Source organism: Mus caroli, unplaced genomic scaffold, assembly GCF_978045245.1.
Source record: "Mus caroli unplaced genomic scaffold, Mus_caroli_1 scaffold_6, whole genome shotgun sequence".
Taxonomy (NCBI): domain Eukaryota; kingdom Metazoa; phylum Chordata; class Mammalia; order Rodentia; family Muridae; genus Mus; species Mus caroli.
The window spans coordinates 12,656,045-12,677,991 of NW_028227261.1; the positions used below are offsets into that span (position 1 = coordinate 12,656,045).

The following is a 21,947-nucleotide window of genomic DNA, read 5'->3' on the forward strand; positions in this document are numbered from 1 at the left end:
ATCTCTTTCCTAGGTTTTCTAGGTTGTCTCCCTTTGTAATTTCTTTATTTTTTTCTATTTACATTTTTAGATCTTAGATGGTTTTGTTCATTTACTTCTCCTGTTTGATTGTGTTTTCTTGTAATTTTTTAAGGGATTTTTGTTTCCTCTCTAAGGACTTCTGTTTACCTGTGTTCTCCTTTATTTCTTTAAGGGAGTTATTTATGACCTTCTTAAGATCCTCTATCATCATGAGAAGTGATTTTAGATTTGAATCTTGCTTTTCCAGTGTGATGGTGTATTCAGGACTTGCTATGGTGGGAGAACTGCATTTTAAAGATGCCAAGTAACCTTGGTTTCGGTTGCTTATATTCTTATGTTTTCCTCCTACCATCTGATTATCTCTAGTGCTACCTTCCCTTGATATATCTGATTGGAGCCTATCCTTCATGTGATCCTGGTTGTGTCAGAACTCCTCAGAGTCAAGATGTCTCTGTGATCCTGTGATTCTGTGATCTTATGATCCTGAGATCCTGGGTGTGTGAGCTCCTGGGAGTCAAGCTGCCCCTGGGACCCTCACATCGCAGTGTGATCAAGCTCCTAGGATCCTGTGTTCCTCTGATCCTGGGCATGTTAAATCACCTGGGAGTGGGGCTTCCTCTGTGTGGTGTGGGACTGGCTGCCTAGTTTGTGCCCATGGTCTGCTCAGGGCACTGGCCCAGACCAAAAGGAACCCATGCCACTGGTCAAGCCGAGTTCCTTCGTGCCTGGGTCCTGCTAGTTCCAGTTATTCCCAGTGTTGGGACAGATGTTGTATCCTCCTCACCTCTGATACTATGATCCTGGGTATGTTAGAGTGCCTGGGAGTGGAGCTTCCTCTGAGTGTTTTAGGACTGACTGAGGAGTTTGTGCCCGAGGTCTGCTCAGGGAACTGGCCCAGACTGGAAGGAACCTGTGCCATTGGTTAGGTGGAGTTCCTGGGTCTTTTCTTTTTTCTTTCAGATAGGGTTTCTCTGTGTAATAGAAAAGTACTGAAACTCTCCCTATAGACCAGGCTGGCCTTGAACTCACAGAGATCCACTTGCCTCTGGTTCCCAAGCACTGAGGCTAAAGGCATGTACCACCATGTCCAGCTGCATTCTTCTTTATTGTGCAATCACTTGTATAATCTCTTGGTTTTTTCTCTCCTTATTCCTACCATTCTTATTCTTTCTTCTATTTCTTTGTATTTTAAAATTTTTGTTTCTCTATATTGTTTCTCTACTGTCTTTCTGCTCCCCCGTCCCTTCCCCTTGGCTTTCATTTATTTATTACTTTTTATACAATTAATGTTTTAAATACCACAGTTAATAAGATCCCATTTGCATGTCTATAGTCATTGATATTATAGTGGTTAGTTTAAGTCTATTTCTATGTCTAATTTGATGATGGTGGTATTACAGAGACTTCTTTTCTGTACTCTTGAGTGGTTGATTTGGAGTTAAGGCCTCAAGAAAGTACTGCTGATCAGACCAAACTGGAAGCTTTAGCTGCTCCAACATATTTTTGTAAATTGCATCAAAGAAACTAGAAAAGTGAGAAAGTGGAAACACAACAGCCCAAAGCACAGCAAATCTCCAAAGAGCAATTCCTAAGGTATGCAAGTGTTTGACACAGTATAAAAGTAATGAGAAGTCTAACTGTAAGAAAGTCAAGGATGACAGAGATAAAGTTTGGAGCTATGAAGAAAGGATGGACCATCTAAAGACTGCCATATCCAGGGATCCATCCCATAATCAGCTTCCAAATGCTGACACCATTGCATACACTAGCAAGATTTTGCTGAAAGGACCCAGATATAGCTGTCTCTTGTGAGACAATGCCGGGGCCTAGCAAACACAGAAGTGGATGCCCACAGTCGGCTATTGGATGGATCACAGGGCCCCCAATGGAGGAGCTAGAGAAAGTACCCAAGGAGCTAAAGGGAACTGCAACCCCATAGGTGGATCATTATTATGAACTAACCAGTACCCCAGAGCTCTTGACTCTAGCTGCATTTGTATCAAAAGATGGCCTAGTAGGCCATCACTGGAAAGAGAGGCCCATTGGACTTACCAACTTTATATGCCCCAGTACAGGGGAATGCCAGGGCCAAGGGGTGGGGGTGGGTGGGTGGGGGGCTGGGGGGGGAGTGTATTGGGGACTTTTTGGATAGCATTGGAAATGTAATTAAGGAAATTACCTAATTAAAAAAAAAAGAAAGTCAAGGATGTCAATGATGATATCAACAGACCTATAGCATGAGGAAGTGAATTTCTATAGATAAGGAAGTCAGCAATATCTCTGAAAATTTCAGCCCTCTATCTGAGACCTTCAGCATGAATGTTGAGGTTTGAAATAAATGTGGAATGAAAAACTCAACAAACCAAACTACAAACAGTGATAACTGCCGTCCAGAAAGCAGATCACACGGAGGGATGAACAGCAAGAATAGAAGGCCAAGAAAACATGGCATCCACCTAGAAGATTTAAACAAACATAACCACAAAATCAAAGGCATAAATTCCCATCTAATGAAAATTTAACAGAAACATCCCAAATCTAGGGAAAGTAATAGTTATTCCAACACAAGAGGCAATTAAATTCCCAAGAAGACATGATGAACAGAGAACACCTCATATTATAGTTAAAATATTCACTACAGAAACCATATTGCAGCTGAGAGAAAAGCTGCCACCTGGGTTAGGAAAGCAAGACCATTTGGATAATAAAAGACTTCTCAACAGAAGTCCTAAAAGCCAGAAAATCTTGGCATGATGCATTTCAAGCTCTAATAAAAAAAATCAACTGCCAACCAAAAATACTTTCTCCACAAAGGTCACATTAGCAATAGAAAAATAAGAAAGACAAACACAAGTTAACCACTTACCACTACTAAGCCAATGTTACCAAAAAATACTTAAAAGAATATCAAACATACAGGAAGAAAATGGCAGTCATGATCATACACACACATACACACACACACACACACACACACACACACACACACACACAAAGGAAGAACATGTTGAACATGTTTCATAAAAGGAAGAAAGAGTCTTAGAAAAATAAGAATGATAAACTAAAACAACTGGATGGAAATAAAGAATCAAAATCTCAGTAAATATAATGTGAAGGGAAGGGAAGCTAAAGAAAAAAATCAAAGGACCCTCTGAGTTTATATTTTCTGGCTGTTACAAATAAGGCTGCTGTGAACTTAGTGGAACACATGCCCTTGTGGTATGGTGGAGAATCTTATGGGTATATGCCCAGGAGCAGTATAGCTGAGTCGTCAAATAGAACTATTTTAAATTTTCTGAGGAACCAGAAAATTGATTTCTGGAGTGGTTGTACCAGTTTGCAGTCAGTCCCACCAGGAATGGAGCTGTGGTCCCCTTTCTCCGAATTCTTGCCAGCATCTGCTGCCACTTGATGTTTTAATCTTAGACATTCCTATTGGGGTAAGGTTGAATCACAGGGTTGATTTGATTTGCATTTCCATGATGACTAAGGATATTGAACATTTCTCTTATTATTATTATTAAATTATTTTATTTATTTACATTCCAAATTTTACCTCCCTTTCCTAGTTCTCCCTCTCAAGAGTTCTTCACCCCATCCTCCTCCATTTTGGCTTTGAGAGGGTGCTTCCCCCCCAACATCCACCCCCTCACTCCCCCATTCCCCCTCCACCTCACCCATCCCAACCATCTCCTTTCCCTGTGGCATCAAGTCTCTACAGGATAAGTCATATTCTCTACCACTGAGGCCAGACACAGCACTCCTCTACTATATATGTGCTGTGGGCCATGGTCCAGCCCATATATGCCCTTTGGTTAGTGGCTTAGTCTCTGGGAGCTCTCAGTGATCTGGTTAGTTGATGCTGTTGTTCTTCCTAGGGTTGCCATCCCCTTCAGCTCCTTCAAACCTTTCCCTAAGTCTTCCCCATCTTCAGGGGAATGGTTGAATGTAAGTATCTGTATCTGATTCTTGGCCATTCTAGATTCTTCTATTGAGATTTCTCTGTTTAGCTATGTACCCCAGGTTTTAATTGAGTTATTTTGTTTGTTGGAGTCTATGTTCTTGAATTCTTTATATATTTTGGATATTAGCTCTCTGTCATATGTAGGGTTAATTATGATCTTTTGCCAATCTGTAGGCTGCTGTGCTGTCCTAGTGACAGTGTTCTTTTCCATACAGAAGCTTTTCAGTTTCAAGAAGTTCCATTTATCATTTGTTGATCTTAGAGCCTGAGCCATTTAGTGTTCTGTTCAGGAAATTTTCCCTTTTGCCAATGCATTCAATGCCATTTTTCACTTTCTCTTCTATTAGATCCAGTGTATCTGGTTTTATGTTGAGATTCTTTATCCACTTGGACTTGAGCTTTATGTAGGGTGATAAATATGGATGTATTTACATTCTTCTACATGCAGACCACCAGTTAGACCAGCAGCATTTGTTGAAGGTGCTTTATTTTTTTCCACTGTATGATTTTGGCTCCTTTGTCAAAAATAAAGTGCCCATAGACATGTTGATTTATTTCTGTGTCTTTGATTCTGTTCCATTGATCAGACTATTTGTCTTAGTAGCAATATCATGTGGTTTTTATCATTATTGCTCCATCCAGATGTCCCTCAACTGAAGAATGGATACAGAAAATGTAGGTGGTTCATTTACACAATGAAAAGTCAAGGACATTGTGAATTTTGCAGGCAAATGGATAAAACTAGAAAATATCACCCTGAGTGAGGTAACCTGAACACAGAGGGATACATGCATGGTATGTCCTCACTGGTAAGTGAATATTAGCCAAAAAGCACAGAATACCTATGATACACGTCACAGACCCTAAGAAGTTAAACAGGGAAAAAAGACCCAAGTGAGGATGCTTCAATCTCACTTAGAAGGGGGAACAAAGCAATCATGGGAAGCATTGGGAGGGAAGGATTTGGGTGGGAGGGGGAATGGGACAGGAAAACTGGGTAGAATCAGGTATTGGAGGGAGACAGGGAAGAGGCACAGAGGGCCAGGTGAATGAATGGAAATCTGCCACTGATGGAGTTTGGAAGTGGGGGAATTCTACAAAGTCCCAGAGACTTGGATGGGAGAAACTCCATGAACTCAAATGTGGGTGACCTTAGCCAAAATGCCCAAAAGTAGGGATATGGAACCTGAAGAGACTACCTCCAGTAGTCAGACAGGGTCCCTACCAATCCACCTTCAAAACTTTTGACCTAAAACTGCTACTTTCTAAAAGAAATGCAGGGACAAAAATGGAGCATAGACTGAAGGAATGGCTGATCAGTGACTGACCCAACTTGGGATCCATCCCATGGGCAGGCACCAAATTCTGACACTATTACAGATGATATGTTGTGCTTACAGATAGGAGCTTAGCTTGGCTATCCTCTGAGAGGTTCTACCTGCAGCAGCTGACTGAGACAGGTGCAGATACTCACAGCTAAGCATTTGATGGAGGTTAAGGAGTCCTGTGGAAGAGTTAGGGGTAGGATCAAAGGAACTGTAGGGGATGGCAACCTCATAGGAAGCCCAACAGTGTCACCTAATCTGAATTTCTGAGAGCTCCTAGAGACTGAGCCATCAATTAAAGACCACACACAGGCTGATCTGAGGCCCTGGCCTATATGTAGCAGAGATCTCTCTTGTCTGGCTTCAGTAGGAGAGGAAGTACCTAATCCTATAAAGATTTGATGTCCAGGATTAGGGAATACCTGGGGGTTGCACCCTCTCAGAAGTGAAGAAGTGAAGGGGTGGAAGAACTGTGCAAGGGGTCATGGGGGAGGCAATATTTGGGCTGCAAACAAAATAATTAACAATAAAATGGAATAAATCAAAGAATGGACAAAATAAACAGCTGTCTTTTTTTTGCAAAACAAGATCAACCGAAACTTAGCCAAACTAATAAAAACACAATTCTTTAATTCAGTAAAACCAAAGATGAAAAGGCATTGAACAGATGAAATGTCATCCAGGAGATTACTAGAAAAATCCTTAAAATCCTGAAAAATCTGGAAGAAATGGGCAAATTCCTAGGCATATCTAAAGTACCAAAATTAAATCAAGAGGCTATGAACAATTTGCTCAGAGTCATGGTGAACAATGAAATTGAATTGTCATCATGAGCTACTGATGAAGTATTCCTCCAAATAACAAACAACAGTGTTTTAGAGAAGATCAAAGATTAGTGTTCCTCAAACTGCTCTATTAAACAGAAAGTGAAGAGTCATTGTCAAATATTCTACACAATATTCTCCTCATGTCCAAACCAGATAAGCACAAACCCCAAAACAGAATACAATAGAAAATTTCTCCAGTGAACATGTTTGTAAATCGCCACAAAATATTTCCAAACTGAGTTAACAAATCAAAAAAAGACCCTATGAGGATCAAGTTGGTTTCATCCCAGAAGTTCAAGGATGGTTAAACACATATCATTCAATTCAAGTAACACATAACATAGAAATGGAGGTTCTAGCACATTAAGAGTAAATATTCCAGAAATTCATTTTTAAAAGAGTGAGGGCAGAAATCAAATGTCTACCATTCATTCATAATGAAATCCCTAAAAAAAAAAATTATAAAGACCAAGAGTAGGCTTCAATACACTAAAGTCTACATGTCATCCCTACTTGAAAAACCAAGCTGGGTGTAGAGGTGCAGGCCTTTATGTAATCTCAGTACCAGGGAACTGATGCAGAACTACTGTAAATTTGAGGTCAGTCTTGACTACCTAGTGACAAGCCAAAGAGGGCTACAAATCAAGCCCTTGTCTGAACAAACCAAGTAAGCAAGGAAGCAAGCAAGCAAACAAACAAAAATCACAATAGAGACTCCCAAATCAACCCACTTGATTTTCCACTAAGGTGCAAGGCACCCAACCACTTCAGTGAAGGGAAGTGGGGAAATTGGATAGTCACATGTCAAAGAAAGAAACTTTCTCCCTCTAAACTTTTCTCGTTCTAAACAATGATCAATTCAGTATGGGTCAAAGAACTTAAGACCTGAAGCATCAAAAGTGCTTGAGCGCTCTTCCGGCCAGAACAGCACCGGGATAGCTAGAGCGCAGGGTCGGCTGACACCCGCCAGCTACCCACGACCCCCGCCACAGGATTTTGAGACTGCTGGTGAGTGGAACACAGCTTCTGCTCCAGTCCAATCACGCGGGACCTGAGACTGCTTTGGTTGGGGAGGCAGAAATCCGGCCTGAATAGGGCCACAAGCCTCTCCAGTCAGAAAAGCGCCGGGGTAGCTAGGGCACAGGGTCGGCTGACACTCGCCAGCTACCCACAACACCCGCCACAGGATCTTAAGACTTCTGGTGAGTGGAACACAGCTTCTGCTCCAATCCAATTGCGCACGGGACCTGAGACTGCATTAGTTAGGGAAGCAGGAAACCGGCCTGAGTAGGACCACAGGCCTCTTCCGGCCGGAACAGCACCGGGGTAGCTAGAGCGCAGGGTCGGCTGACAACCGCCAGCTACACACGACCCCCCGCCACAGGATTTTGAATGCCAACTTTAACAACAAAAATAACAGGAAACAACAATTACTTTTCCTTAATATCTCTTAATATCAATGGACTCAACTCCCCGATAAAAAGACATAGACTAACAAACTGGCTACACAAACAAGACCCAACATTTTGCTGCTTACAGGAAACTCATCTCAGAGAAAAAGATAGACACTACCTCAGAATGAAAGGCTGGAAAACAATTTTCCAAGAAAATGGTATGAAGAAACAAGCTGGAGTAGCCATTCTAATATCTGATAAGATTGACTTCCAACCCAAAGTCATTAAAAAAGACAGGGAGGGACACTTCATACTCATCAAAGGTAAAATCTTCCAAGAGGAACTATCAATCCTGAATATCTATGCTCCAAATACAAAGGCAGCCACATTCATTAAAGAAACTTTAGTAAATCTCAAAGCACACATTGCACCTCATACAATAATAGTGGGAGACTTCAACACACCACTTTCACCAATGGACAGATCATGGAAACAGAAACTAAACAGGGACACAGTGAAACTAACAGAAATTATGAATCAAATGGATCTGGCAGATATCTACAGAACATTCTATCCTAAAACAAAAGGATATACCTTCTTTTCAGCACCTCATGGCACCTTCTCCAAAATTGACCACATAATTGGTCACAAAGCAGGCCTCAACAGATACAAAAATATTGAAATTGTCCCATGCATCCTATCAGATCACCATGGACTAAGGCTGATCTTCAATAACAAAATAAATAATAGAAAGCCAACCTTCACGTGGAAACTGAACAACACTCTTCTCAATGATACCTTGGTCAAGGAAGGAATAAAGAAAGAAATTAAGGACTTCTTAGAGTTCAATGAAAATGAAGCCACAACATACCCAAACTTATGGGACGCAATGAAAGCATTTCTAAGAGGAAAACTCATAGCTCTGAGTGCCTCCAAAAGGAAACTAGAGAGAGCACACATTAGCAGCTTGACAACATACCTAAAAGCACTAGAACAAAAGGAAGCAAATTCACCCAAGAGGAGTAGACGGCAGGAAATAATCAAACTCAGGGGCGAAATCAACCAAGTGGAAACAAGAAGAACTATTCAAAGAATCAACCAATCAAGGAGCTGGTTCTTTGAGAAAATCAACAAGATAGATAAACCCTTAGCCAGACTCACTAGAGGGCAAAGGGAAAGCATCCTAATTAACAAAATCAGAAATGAAAAAGGAGACATAACAACAGATCCTGAAGACATCCAAAACACCATCAGATCCTTCTACCAAAGGCTATACTCAACAAAACTGGAGAACCTGGATGAAATGGAGAAGTTCCTAGACAGATACCAGGTACCAAAGTTGAATCAAGATCAGGTTAATGATCTAAACAGCCCTATATCCCCCAAAGAAATAGAAGCAGTCATTAATAGTCTCCCAACTAAAAAAAGCCCAGGACCAGATGGGTTTAGTGCAGAGTTCTATCAGACCTTCAAAGAAGATCTAATCCCAGTTCTTCACAAACTATTCCACAAAATAGAAACAGAAGGTACTCTACCCAACTCATTCTATGAAGCCACAATTACTCTGATACCTAAACTGCAAAAAGACCCAACAAAGATAGAAAACTTCAGACCAATATCCCTTATGAATATTGATGCAAAAATCCTCAATAAAGTTCTTGCTAACCGAATCCAAGAACACTTCAAAACAATCATCCACCCTGACCAAGTAGGTTTCATCCCAGGGATGCAGGGATGGTTCAATATACGGAAATCCATCAACGTAATCCAGTATATAAACAAACTCAAAGACAAAAACCACATGGTCATCTCGTTAGATGCGGAAAAAGCATTTGACAAGATCCAACACCCATTCATGATAAAAGTCTTGGAAAGATCAGGAATTCAAGGCCCATACCTAAACATGATAAAAGCAATCTACAGCAAACCAGTAGCCAACATCAAAGTAAATGGTGAGAAGCTTGAAGCAATCCCTCTAAAATCAGGGACTAGACAAGGCTGTCCACTTTCTCCATACCTATTCAACATTGTACTTGAATTCCTAGCCAGAGCAATTCGACAACAAAAGGAGATCAAAGGGATACAAATTGGAAAAGATGAAGTCAAAATATCACTTTTTGCAGATGATATGATAGTATATATAAGTGACCCTAAAAATTCCACCAGAGAACTCCTAAGCCTGATAAACAGCTTCAGTGAAGTGGCTTGATATAAAATTAACTCAAACAAATCAATGGCCTTTCTCTACACAAAGAATAAACAGGCTGAGAATGAAATTAGGGAAACAACACCCTTCTCAATAGTCACAAATAATATAAAATATCTTGGCGTGACTCTAACTAAGGAAGTGAAAGAACTGTATAATAAAAACTTCAAGTCTCTGAAGAAAGAAATTCTAGAAGATCTCAGAAGATGGAAAGATCTCCCATGCTCATGGATTGGCAGGATCAACATTGTAAAAATGGCTATCTTGCCAAAAGCAATCTACAGATTCAATGCAATCCCCATCAAAATTCCAAATCAATTCTTCAATGAATTAGAAAGTGCAATCTGCAAATTCATCTGGAATAACAAAAAACCTAGGATAGCAAAAACTCTTCTCAAGGATAAAAGAACCTCTGGTGGAATCACCATGCCGGACCTAAAGCTCTACTACAGAGCAATTGTGATAAAAACTGCATGGTACTGGTATAGTGACAGACAAATAGACCAATGGAATAGAATTGAAGACCCAGAAATGAACCCACACACCTATGGTCACTTGATCTTCGACAAGGGAGCTAAAAACATCCAGTGGAAAAAAGACAGCATTTTCAACAAATGGTGCTGGCACAACTGGTTGTTAACATGTAGAAGAATGCGAATTGATCCATTCCTATCTCCTTGTACTAAGGTCAAGTCTAAGTGGATCAAGGAACTTCACATAAAACCAGAGACACCATCAATAAGACAAAAAAAAACACCAACAGATTGGGAAAGGATCTTCACCTATCCTAAATCAGATAAGGGACTAATATCCAATATATATAAAGAACTCAAGAAGGTGGACTCCAGAAAGTCAAATAACCCCATTAAAAAATGGGGCTCAGAAATGAACAAAGAATTCTCACCTGAGGAATACCGAATGGCAGAGAAACACCTGAAAAAATGTTCAACATCCTTAATCATCAGGGAAATGCAAATCAAAACAACCCTGAGATTCCACCTCACACCAGTCAGAATGGCTAAGATCAAAAATTCAGGTGACAGCAGATGCTGGCGAGGATGTGGAGAAAGAGGAACACTCCTCCATTGTTGGTGGGATTGCAAGCTTGTACAACCACTCTGGAAATCAGTCTGGCGGTTCCTCAGAAAATTGGACATAGTACTACCGGAGGATCCAGCAATACCTCTCCTGGGCATATATCCAGAAGATGTCCCAACCGGTAAAAAGGACACATGCTCCACTATGTTCATAGCAGCCCTATTTATAATAGCCAGAAGCTGGAAAGAACCCAGATGTCCCTCAACAGAGGAATGGATACAGAAATTATGGTACATTTACACAATGGAGTACTACTCAGCTATTAAAAAGAATGAATTTATGAAATTCCTAGCCAAATGGATGGACCTGGAGGGCATCATCTTGAGTGAAGTAACACAATCATAAAAGAACTCACACAATATGTATTCACTGATAAGTGGATATTAGCCCAAAACTTAGGATACCCAAGATATAAGATACAATTTGCTAAACGCATGAAACTCAAGAAGAATGAAGACCAAAGTGTGGACACTGTGCCCCTTCTTAGAATTGGGAACAAAACACCCAGGGAAGGAGTTACAGAGACAAAGTTCGTAGCTGTGATGAAAGGATGGACCATTTAGAGACTGCTGTATCCAGGGATCCATCCCATAAGCAGCTTCTAAATGCTGACACCATTGCATACACTAGCAAGATTTTGCTGAAAGGACCCAAATATAGCTGTCTCTTGTGAGACTATGCCGGGGCCTAGCAAACACAGGAGTGGATGTTCACAGTCAGCTATTGGATGTATCACAGGGCTCCCAATGGAGAAGCTAGAGAAAGTACCCAAGGAGCTAAAGGTATCTGCAACCCTATTGTTGGAACAACATGATGTACTAACCAGAACTCTGGAGCTCTTGTCTCTAGCTGCATATGTATCGAAAGATGGCCTAGTCGGCCATCAATGGAAAGAGAGGCCCATTGGACTTGCAAACTTTATATGCCCCAATATAGGGGAATGCCAGGGCCAAAAGAATGGGAATGGGTGGGTAGGGAAGTGGGGGGCGCTATGGGGGACTTTTGGGATAGCATTGGAAATGTAACTGAGGAAAATATGTAATAAAAATTAAAAAAAAAAGTGCTTGAGCAAACATAGAGATAACACAAGATATAGGCATAACCATGGTCTTTAAGAAGGGCTCCAGTAGCCTGGGGAACAACAGCAAGAACAGCCAAATGGGATTGCACAAACTTGAAAACTTCATGCAGCACACGAAGCAATCAACAGTCATTAGGCAGTGTGCAAAATCAGAGATTCAACAGGAGATTAAAATCAAGAATACATAGAAATCCAAAAGATTGATTGCCAAAATCCAAATCATCCAATCAACAAATGGGAAAATGAATCAAACAATATATTTTTAAAAATGTGTCTAATAAATATTAGAAAAAAATCAACAATTTTGGTTATCCTGATAACCAAAGTACAAATCAAAACTACATCGAGATTCTATCCTACCTTAGTAAAAACCATTACAGAATTAATGATGTACTGGGCATGGTGACACCCACCTGAAGGCAGAGACAGACAGAACTCTGTAAGTTTGAGACCAGCCTGGTCTGCACAGCAAATACCAAGCCAGTCAGGACTACATAATGAATCCTTGTCTCGTGTGTGTGTGTGTGTGTGTGTGTGTGTGTGTGTGTGTGTGTGTGTGTATTGAAAATAAGAGGGAATCTGAGAATGAATTCATGGGACTTAGGGGCATTAGATAAGATATGGTATGTGCATCAAAGAAGAGCAAAGTTTGGAATAGTTTTGTATAAAACATGTAGCAAAATTCACTATTTTATATTTTAAAATAATAAAAGAAAGGGTTAAAAAACGAAGACTCACCCCTACCCTCAGGCCAGGATTCTTCTTGGCCATTCTCATTCATGGTACCAGAGATGCTGTCATATCTTCTATATTTTATTTTTTATTTTAATTCTTTCCTGCTATGGATTAGAGGGAGGCCTTATGCATGCTAAGCAGTTACTCTACCACTAAGCAGCTGTCATTCATAATTCCTTTATATAACTCACTACAGCATTCACTATGTTCAAGGAACAGGGGAATGAGAAAGGCTTCTTATCAAACAACACTATGCATCCATGAAAGCCATCCTCCACATGATGCCAGGTCACAGGAACCCCCTGGTCTTCCAAGCGCTTCTTATAGAGCAAGACATCATCACGGATAATGTCCCAGTGAAGGCTCACTAAGAATGCCTCAGGAAGCTGAGCAATGATTTTATCATCTGCTACGAGGGGAGAAACATCTATATTCATGGCATGTTTGGTTTCTAGATAAGCAGCCTCATTAAAAGGTGCAGGTGACTCAGGTGGCTGGTATGCAGTCCTGAACCTTTTAGGGATGTTGTCAGGGCTTAGCCATTTCTCATACTTCTTCCAGGCACTTGGAGATATACAGGCACCTGTCAACATGGCATCTTTCCAGGAGAGATCAATGGTCAGATATTTACAAATACAGGTCATCATGAAATCCCTGGTTAGGAATGCGATATTTTTGTTCATCAGATGTGATGGGGACTGGAAATAAAATGCCTGCAGAATTGGATAAATCAGGACCTGAGCCCGGATCTTGGGGAGATCTGTTCTACTCAACAAGGTCTGAGTGACAACAACTGCAGCCGCACCTCCAACGCTCTCTCCACAGATCACGACCCGAGAGGGGTCTATCCCATAGGCTTTCAGAGACTTCAGGAAGTGAATGGAGGCATTTATGCAATCATGGCATAGAGAAGGATGGTGGTAATAAGGAAGCTTTCGGTACCTACAGAAGGAAGACAGAGGACAGCACATCAGTTTGTGGGCAGGAATTACTGGCAGTTTTTTAAATTGCATTCTCTACTCATTCAAGAATCTACTTGATTTAATCTTCTGCATGACCCTAGGAATTGAAGACAGTCATCCCTATTTCCCCCTACATGAGTTTGAAGAATCTGCCAAAAGTCAGAGTTGTTGAAATTCTCTATTCAAACCCATGTTTTGATCAGATAGTGTTGACATACCATGCAAGTTAGAAACTGTTGGCCCTGAAATAGAAAAAGAACTGTTAAAGGCTAGGTTCACAAAAAAAACAAAAACAAAAACAAAAAAACAAAAAAACAAAAACAAAAACAAAAACAAAAAACAAAAAAAAACAAACAAAAACAAAAACAACAACAACAAAAAAAAAAAACCATGAAGATAGAAACCAAACTGTAATGACAGAAAAGAAGCAATATAAATTTTGGCTGATCCCACTGTTTCTGTAAAAAGAGATAGAGGAAAGAATGGTGAAATCAAAGTGTAGTTGCTTTAATCTATAGGGGGGAAATGAGAAGAAAGGGAATGGAAAGGGATGAGTGGGAAGGGAGTGGAGGATAAGAGAGAGAGGGAAAGGATAAGAGAGGAAAGGGAAGGTGAAGAAAAAGGAAGGGAGGGGAAGAAAGAAAGAATGGAGAGGAGAGGGGGAGGAAGGAGGAGAGAAAGCTCTCCTTATATCCAGCATATCTCAGGCATCTCTCTCAGGCACTATTCACTGAAGGCTCTTGACAGATCAAAGCTCTTGGTCCTGGCCTGTATGATAAAGATAGCTGAGTATGAGCCTGTGAGCAAACCAGTAAGCAATATTCTCCTATGGTTTTGTTTCAAGTTTTTGCTATAATTCCTGCCCTGCCTGTGACCTGAAAGTGATAGCCAAATGTACCCTTTCCTCCCTAGGTTTCTCTTGGTCAGAATGCTTTATCACAGAGACAGAATGCAAACTAGGATAGTAATTATTTAGCAATGTAATGAGTACCTGCAGAATCACCATCCAGCAATGCCTGTCGCCTTCATTGTGATTTCAGCCACCCTTTACTGCTCTCTCATAATCCTCCAGGCCTCCATAGACAAAAGGGCTCTAATGAATGTGTCACATTAGTCTAATTTACATTATGTCATTGAGTCTGTTTACTTATAAGATCTTTCTTTTTTATTCTAAATGGTGAGTACATGTATGTGTACATGTACACATAAGACTCAGTGCATTAGGGGGACAGATAAGGGCATTCATTGTATTTCCGATCTAAGGGATCTGAAATACAGACAGTTGAGAGTGCTAGGATCTGAACTGGGGTGTCTGCAAAAGTGGTACATACTCTTAACCACTAAGACATGTCTCTGACCATGGAAGAAATTCTATTGATTTTAATTAATTTGACGTCACATAGAAGTTATTAAGGTATTAATGTTGAACATATTTTCCTTAATTTTATTCTGTTAAGATCTCCTTATCTTGGCATACTCTTATGGTTCTATGATTATGTAATATTTCCTAAATCACATGATCCCTTATAAGACTTCCTGTTCAAATCTTAGTGCCTAGGTGATTGATCCAGTCATTGAGAGAGTACCATATCATAAAGCTTCCAGCATTATTAATGGTTTAGTTACTGGTGGGTTCATAACTTGATTTCACTTTGTAATAGTTATCAAAACAGGTATGTGTTTGGAATTAAGCACTTTTATTCACTAAGCCATCTTGCCAGCCCACTTAGCTGGTGATAACTAAGCAAAATATACAACAAAAAGAAAATCTATAGCTTGCCAGAAAAGTTGTAGATACAGAAGATCCAATTGTTAAAGAGTTTGACATCTTTACAAACAAATAAAATGGCTATTGATCTAGCTTAGTGAATAAGTACTTGCTGCTCAATCATCCAGAGTCTGGATCCCATACCAACAGTTGGTGTCTTGAATGCTTATAGTCCCATGGGATCTACTTGCCTCTTCTTGCTTCTTTGCACACACCCAACTACATGTGTACATGTACTCAAAGATATAGACACACACACTAAAAGCTTTAAATAAATAAATACATAAACAGACAAATAACTAAATATCAAATGCTTTGTGCTGGGACAGAGGGGAAAAATCACTTAGCTATTGAACAGACCTCACCCATGACAGACTCCTGGATAAAACTGCAAACGTGGTAGAAAACTTTTGCTTGAGAATATAGTACTGCCAGGGTACTCTGCTTGCAATGGTCTACCTAGAAAATTGCCTTCTCAGGATTCATTTCCATTACTAGTTGCCTAGACTCAAAGTCCAACATGGACATGTCCTAAGGGAATCAGCTAGCGTTACAGCTGGTGGCAAGGTAGGCATCATCCTCATGATGCTGAAAGTGCAAGCAAGTGAAATATAGTCACTTAGTTGTAGAAGCTTCCACCCAGGTCCAAAGATAAGCCGTGGAGACCAAGTAAAGTATAAGACAGTTGGGATCATGTACTATGCCCATGAGAAGGAATGTGTAAACCTGTGTGGTGAAGGCTATGCTCCAATAGAGACCTGAGGAAATAGAAGATGCTGGGAATTTGAACAGTATGATGAAAACAGCACAGGCAAAGGTCAGATGAAAGCTAAGAAGGTAGCCAAGCAGACTTCAGCCAGCAGAGATACAGAAGGATGAAAGCCCAAATTATTTGAAAGTTGAGTCATTCTCCATGTACCCAGATAAAGGCAGGAAACTATAAGACACAAATTGCCCTGGTATGTTTTTGTCTTTCTTGAACCTAGCTGTTCCCTCTATAACACCAAGTCTTTTTCTGTGAGTGAGGCTGTTTTCCCTGTGACATTGTATGTTGGAATAATGGAATTTGCCCTTTTAATTATGTGGCAGTTCACAGCTGAGAATTAGCCAAAGTTGCAGAAGACTTTGGAATTGAATCTCTCAACAAAACTGGGACTATTAATCTTGGGGACTATTGCACTATATACATTTTGAGTTGGCCATCAGTCTTGGATGTGATTCTGTGTCGATATAAAGTCTCCCTCAAAAAGTCTGTTAGCAACTTGTTCCCTAGATATGGATCAAATCATTGAGATATAACTGGACTGTAGAAGTCTGACATTACCAATAGGATAATTCATTCATTGATTTATAAGTTGATAGCATTATTGGAATTTGGGACTCATTGTAAGATATAGACATCTCAGGGTGTGTCTTTGAATGGCACCTTATCTCTGGCCTCTTTTCTCTTTGCTTCCTGACTACCATAAATGTAGTCACATTTGATGTATTATACCCTTTTACTTTGAGACTATTCCACCCTATAGAATAGCAATGAAGCAAATTGACCATAGACTGAATGAAGTTTCTGGAACTTTGAGTCAAAGTAAACTTTTCCTCCTTTAAGCGATTTATATGGTATTTGAACTAATAGCATTTTAAAAAGTGAATGAGGGTAACTAATTTTCACCATGGATAGTCCACTCACCCCCCAATGATGAGGCCCTTTTCTCATTTGCATGATGCTATGTCCATAGGTAAGAGTTTCTCTAGGGACAAAGACAAAGAACTGCCACTCCTTATGTTTCCCCCTGCCCTGTGGATAAGCCACCCACTGTCTGAAACTACTTACCCCACTGACACCAACACTGAATCTGTCTCTCGAGCCAGGAAGGCACACAGGTTGTGGTGAGAGTCTGTAAGAGAAGGCCAGGCTTGGTGTACTGCATGAGGAGGGCCCACAAATCCCCACCCAGTATTAGGAAAGCAGCTAATATGGTGACCATGGGCTGATATCTCTGTTCCTAGTCTTGCCTTTCCTAAGGACACCCAGGTAACCATGTCAAGGTAAATCCAGATATCTACCTCCATTAAGTCAGTCTCAGAAAGTAAGATGTTATCCATTTTCTCTGATTCGTGGGACCAGGTTTTATACAGATTTATGAAATCATATATGTATATATAAAATTAGAAGTAAATTTGCCTAAGGGACAAATGAGACCAATGAAGAGATGAGAAGACAGAATGTAGTGGTATACAGAGGAGGTATGCTCAAAGTATATTATATAGTTGTGTAAAGAATGACTTATGCAATCCAGTGTAGTTATATAAAAACAAAAATAAATATTTAGAATAAGCTCCGATGTTATGTTTGTACAAGGCACTCAGCCTGGTTATTTACTGTTTCCATATGAATTCTTTGCTCCTTGTGGAATTTTCCCCCAATATTTTTTAAAGAGTTTATTTTTTAAACTATGTATATATGTGTATACAGAGGGTATGTGGACCTGAGGAGTGTAGAGGTCAGAAGAGGATATCAGGTCTCCTGGAGCTGGAGTTACAAGCACTTGTGAGGCTCTGGATGTACTCAATGGGAACTAAACTATGCTCCTCTGCAAGAGAAGTGAGCACTTCTAACCTGTGAACCATCTTTTCCTTAGTCTTGTTTTGAAGTACAATATTGTTTATCCTAGAGGCTGACTTTCTAGAGTCTCTAGTTTTGCAGTCCAGTTCTTACTGACTTCACCCAGGTCTTCAGCTATACAACATTGACTCTTTCCATTCCTTGGTCCTCAAATTTCACTTTTTTTTTTTTTTTTGAGACTGACTGATTAGAAAACCCGAGGTGCTGTGATTCTGAGTCACTCCCTATGCTATGCCCACATTGTCCAATCTAAAACCATATACCCTCCTATTTGTGTTCTGTAAGGTCCAGCCTCCTACTTTGACTGGCAGGCCAATGAGGGCAGGGACTGAGTCTAGTTCTCTGTACTCTGGGAATCCACAGATAGATTAAAGGAGCTCCAATGGTTGCTTGCTTTCACTCCCTCTCAAGATACCATCATGGAAAGTGGGTTGAGTGGTGGAGGTTGTGAAGTCCCTCTCCTTTGGTACTATAGGGATGTTTCTTACCCAAGCTGCCAATCATTGCTCCTCCTCCATGGAAAAAGAGGATGCCTCGTCGGGGTTTGGAGGAGGCTGCCTTGGGACAAAAGAGCCTTACAGGGATTGTGCCAAAACGCAGGTCCTTCACAAACACACCAAGGTTCTCCTTTGATGAAAGGCTGTCTTGTACAAAGCAGAAAAATTGAGGCATGGAGCAAATGTTCATCTTCTCAAGTATATACCCCTGTAGGAAAGAGAGAACAGTTGGAGAATTTCAAGATGCCTCTATCCTTTCTACTCTTCACATGCTGCCCTTGTTGCTGCCCTTCTCCACTCTGTGTTCTGCACAAAGCTTCCACTTGAATGTAGTACAACTGGTTGCTCCAAAGACGCATGAATATCTAAATCTGTTCATGAAGATCTAGGGCATGGGAGATTTGAACAGTAAAGAAAGAAGAGCCATTTTCTGGCAGTCTTTGTAGCCCAGTAGCTTGGTTATATGTCAGTCTTAGCTCATCTCTACCACGATGTACCCAATTTGCACAGAACAGTGGAGCCTTTGTTTATCCTTTAGACATTCTTTCAAAGAATGTGAGGGAAGCAAATATTTCTGGTCCTAGGTCCCCATGATTCTGGCTATTCTCCTTTTCAGAGTCAACAGCAAAGTTGAGGCTTGGTGCAGAACATGCCATAGACTTTAGGTCCCTCTGCACAGACTATGCATCCCCAAACTTTGTACTTAGGGGAAACTTGTTGAAGTTCCCTTGACCATGAAATGGAGAGCCACTATCATCTTTTCCAGGCTTGTCTGGATGGAATAAAGGGAGTATGTTTTAGAAACATGATACTCTCCAAATGTGGAGAAGGCAGCTGATGGGGATGATGTCATCAATAAACCTGAGGTCATGACCACTTTAATTCCCAAAGAGACAAAAAGCAAGACTGGAACCTGAAAGCTATGTATGCCTCTTCATGATGAGCACTGTGACCACTGTAGGGCTGAGGCTGTGACTGGATTAATGAATTATCTGTCACTTGTTAACACATTCACTGACACAATGGGCATAAAGCAAAGCATAACAGTGGACCTCACTTTCCATATTTGATTCCTATTGTATTGTAACATGCTCTCCTCTCTCAGTGTGAAAAGCACTGATGACTTTAGAAGATGCTCTAGATCTTGGATGGTCCCTACACAAAGTCTCCATGATCTCTGCTGGATAGACAGCATTTGTCATCTTTTCTGATATATTTTTAGGGTAGCAAAGTTCCTGAGCCATATTCTCTGGGAAAGTATCTCAACATGTTCATATACCAAGAGGGGAAGAATAGAATGAACTAGATTTCCATCAGTCTGTGCTGAGAAGAGGCTAGATGAACTCAATAAACCCTTCCAGATTGCTCTGTCCCCAATAAACTATTGATTTTTTTTTGCCACACTCAAATCCTAAACTCCTTTGACTTTATTTGTTTAACTGTCTTTTCAATTATGTCTTTTCAATCCTGTCTTTTCAATATTTATTTTTATTTTTGTGAATGAGGATTATTGCACCAGGTGTGTACCTGGTCCCCTGAGGCCAGAATAGAGGCCAGAATAGAGGCCAGAATAGAGCATCATATCCTCTGAGAATTGAAATTAAAGATTGTCATGAGTCATTATGTGGGTGCTGCGAACTGACTCGGGTCTTCAGGAGGACTAAATACTGAGCCACCTATATAGTTTGGTTTAAAGATCTTCTAAGCACATAGGTTATTCACTTTTTAATAGTTTGTATATAAGGAAGCTCCTACTCCCCACTCCAGTACATATAAAGCTATAATAGATCAAATTAGTTTCAAGTTAATTTTTCTTTTGTCTAGTTTCTTGTAATCCAGGATTGAATTTAAGACAGGATAAGATTTTTCTTCTGTCTTTTCCAACTCTATACTTTTCCCCCCACTGGCAGAAACCCTGGCCTAAGAGATATTAAAACCCCAGGACTCTAGCTCACAATGGCTATCCCTAACCATTCCAAACTGATGAACAACCAAATGCTGTAACACACCCCAGAAGACTGAGGTCACATATCCCTAACTGAAGGTTCTTATTTTACTGATGAGGAATCAGAAGTATTTCAATCACCCATGTAAGGACTTACTCAATTAAGCCAGAGTCATGAAGGACTACACTTTCCCCATCCAATTTCTGGCATTTGTCAGGGACTCAGACTGTTCTCATCAGAAACCAACTTCCCAGTTTCTTCTCTGCTGATTCTTGTTTCATGAAATAAAGGAAGTGAGAGGGCACACACAGTGTGTTGTTCTTAAGAAGTCCTCAGCATCTCACCTGACATATCACTACTGACCAACACACATTGGCCATTAGATTGTATAAATCTTTGCAAAACACTTTCCTCAGACTGAAGTTCAGTCTACCCTGGCAGGACATGATTATTAAGAAACAAAATTTACCCATGTGGTTGTCAGAAGAAAGCAGTAGTGTAGAATCCGAAACTTCACAGGATGTGGAATGGAAGCAGGCATATCAAACATAAGGAAGTGGTCTATGAGAACCCACACGTTGACTCCCAGGACCAGGAGACACACGGTCGCAAGAAGAAATCCCACCAAGTAAAGCATGGCCTTTGTATTCCTTCAGAGGGAGCCGAGGAAAACATGTACCCTGGGAAGACTTCATGGAACTTTTCTCTCACAAAACCAGGTGCCTTATAACCTTCAAAGAGGCACCATGGCCTAACCTCACCCCTTTTCAAAACCATCTAGATAATGGACGGATCCCCATGTGAACTGATTACAGCAAACCCCAGCTCAGAGAGACTCCTGTCATGCCAGGAGAAGTGAAACCCTGGTACAATATCCCCAGGGCAGAATAGTTTGTCATTGCACCACCCAGGGAGTCAACAATCTGGTTAGAAGACAAACAGTTTTGGAGAAGGGGTTATCTGGAAAGTGATGCCAAGTGGCAGTCAAGTCCCTAGGAATTGGAGTAAATTCACAGGAATCATCTAAGATACTCTGTGACTCTCCTCTCAGGTGTGAAATCAGAGATTAGAGAGGTGGTGAACCCCAATGAGGAAAGGCATTGTGCAGTGTCTAGAATAATCCATTCTTCTCCAACCTCACCTTTCCTCTCTCGTCAGTAGCCTCATTTGCCTAATAATAGTTTCACAATTTCTCCTTGGACTCATCCCCAACCTTATGTCCCACATGCACATATTTGGAAGTCTAAGCCCATGCAATCTAAATATATTGCCATAAACCAGATAAGCTAATTTTGAGAGATATTTTAAACAACTATTCTTTTCTTTTCTTTTCTTTTCTTTTCTTTTCTTTTCTTTTCTTTTCTTTTCTTTTCTTTTCCTTTCCTCCTTCCAATAATGAAACCAGATAAATCACGAGACCACAGTTTGAAAAGAATTACAGACTAGTATCAGTAATATACATAGATGGTGCAATAATTCTAAAGAAAAGGCCAGCAATTT

General features: G+C 40.4%; 1 protein-coding gene across 1 annotated transcript; it reads right to left on the bottom strand.

The window, feature by feature from the left end:
- Positions 1-12,818: 12,818 nt before the first annotated feature.
- Positions 12,819-21,084, bottom strand: LOC110293624 (arylacetamide deacetylase-like 4 family member 1). Its single transcript, XM_021161503.2, has 4 exons — positions 20,917-21,084; positions 18,493-18,709; positions 17,213-17,276; positions 12,819-13,593 (listed from the first exon to the last, which is right to left on the bottom strand). Exons 1-4 carry the CDS (start codon positions 21,082-21,084, stop codon positions 12,819-12,821), a joined length of 1,224 nt encoding a protein of 407 aa, XP_021017162.1.
- Positions 21,085-21,947: the final 863 nt, after the last annotated feature.

Coding starts and splice junctions, on each gene's coding strand:
- LOC110293624 (XM_021161503.2), bottom strand. CDS start 21,084: ATGCTTTACTTGGTGGGATTTCTTCTTGCGACCGTGTGTCTCCTGGTC. Junction 18,710..20,916: donor TTCTTCTGACAACCACATGG/GTAAATTTTGTT, acceptor TCTTTCCTACAG/GGGTATATACTTGAGAAGAT. Junction 13,594..17,212: donor TCAGTGTTGGTGTCAGTGGG/GTAAGTAGTTTC, acceptor TTCCTTCTGTAG/GTACCGAAAGCTTCCTTATT.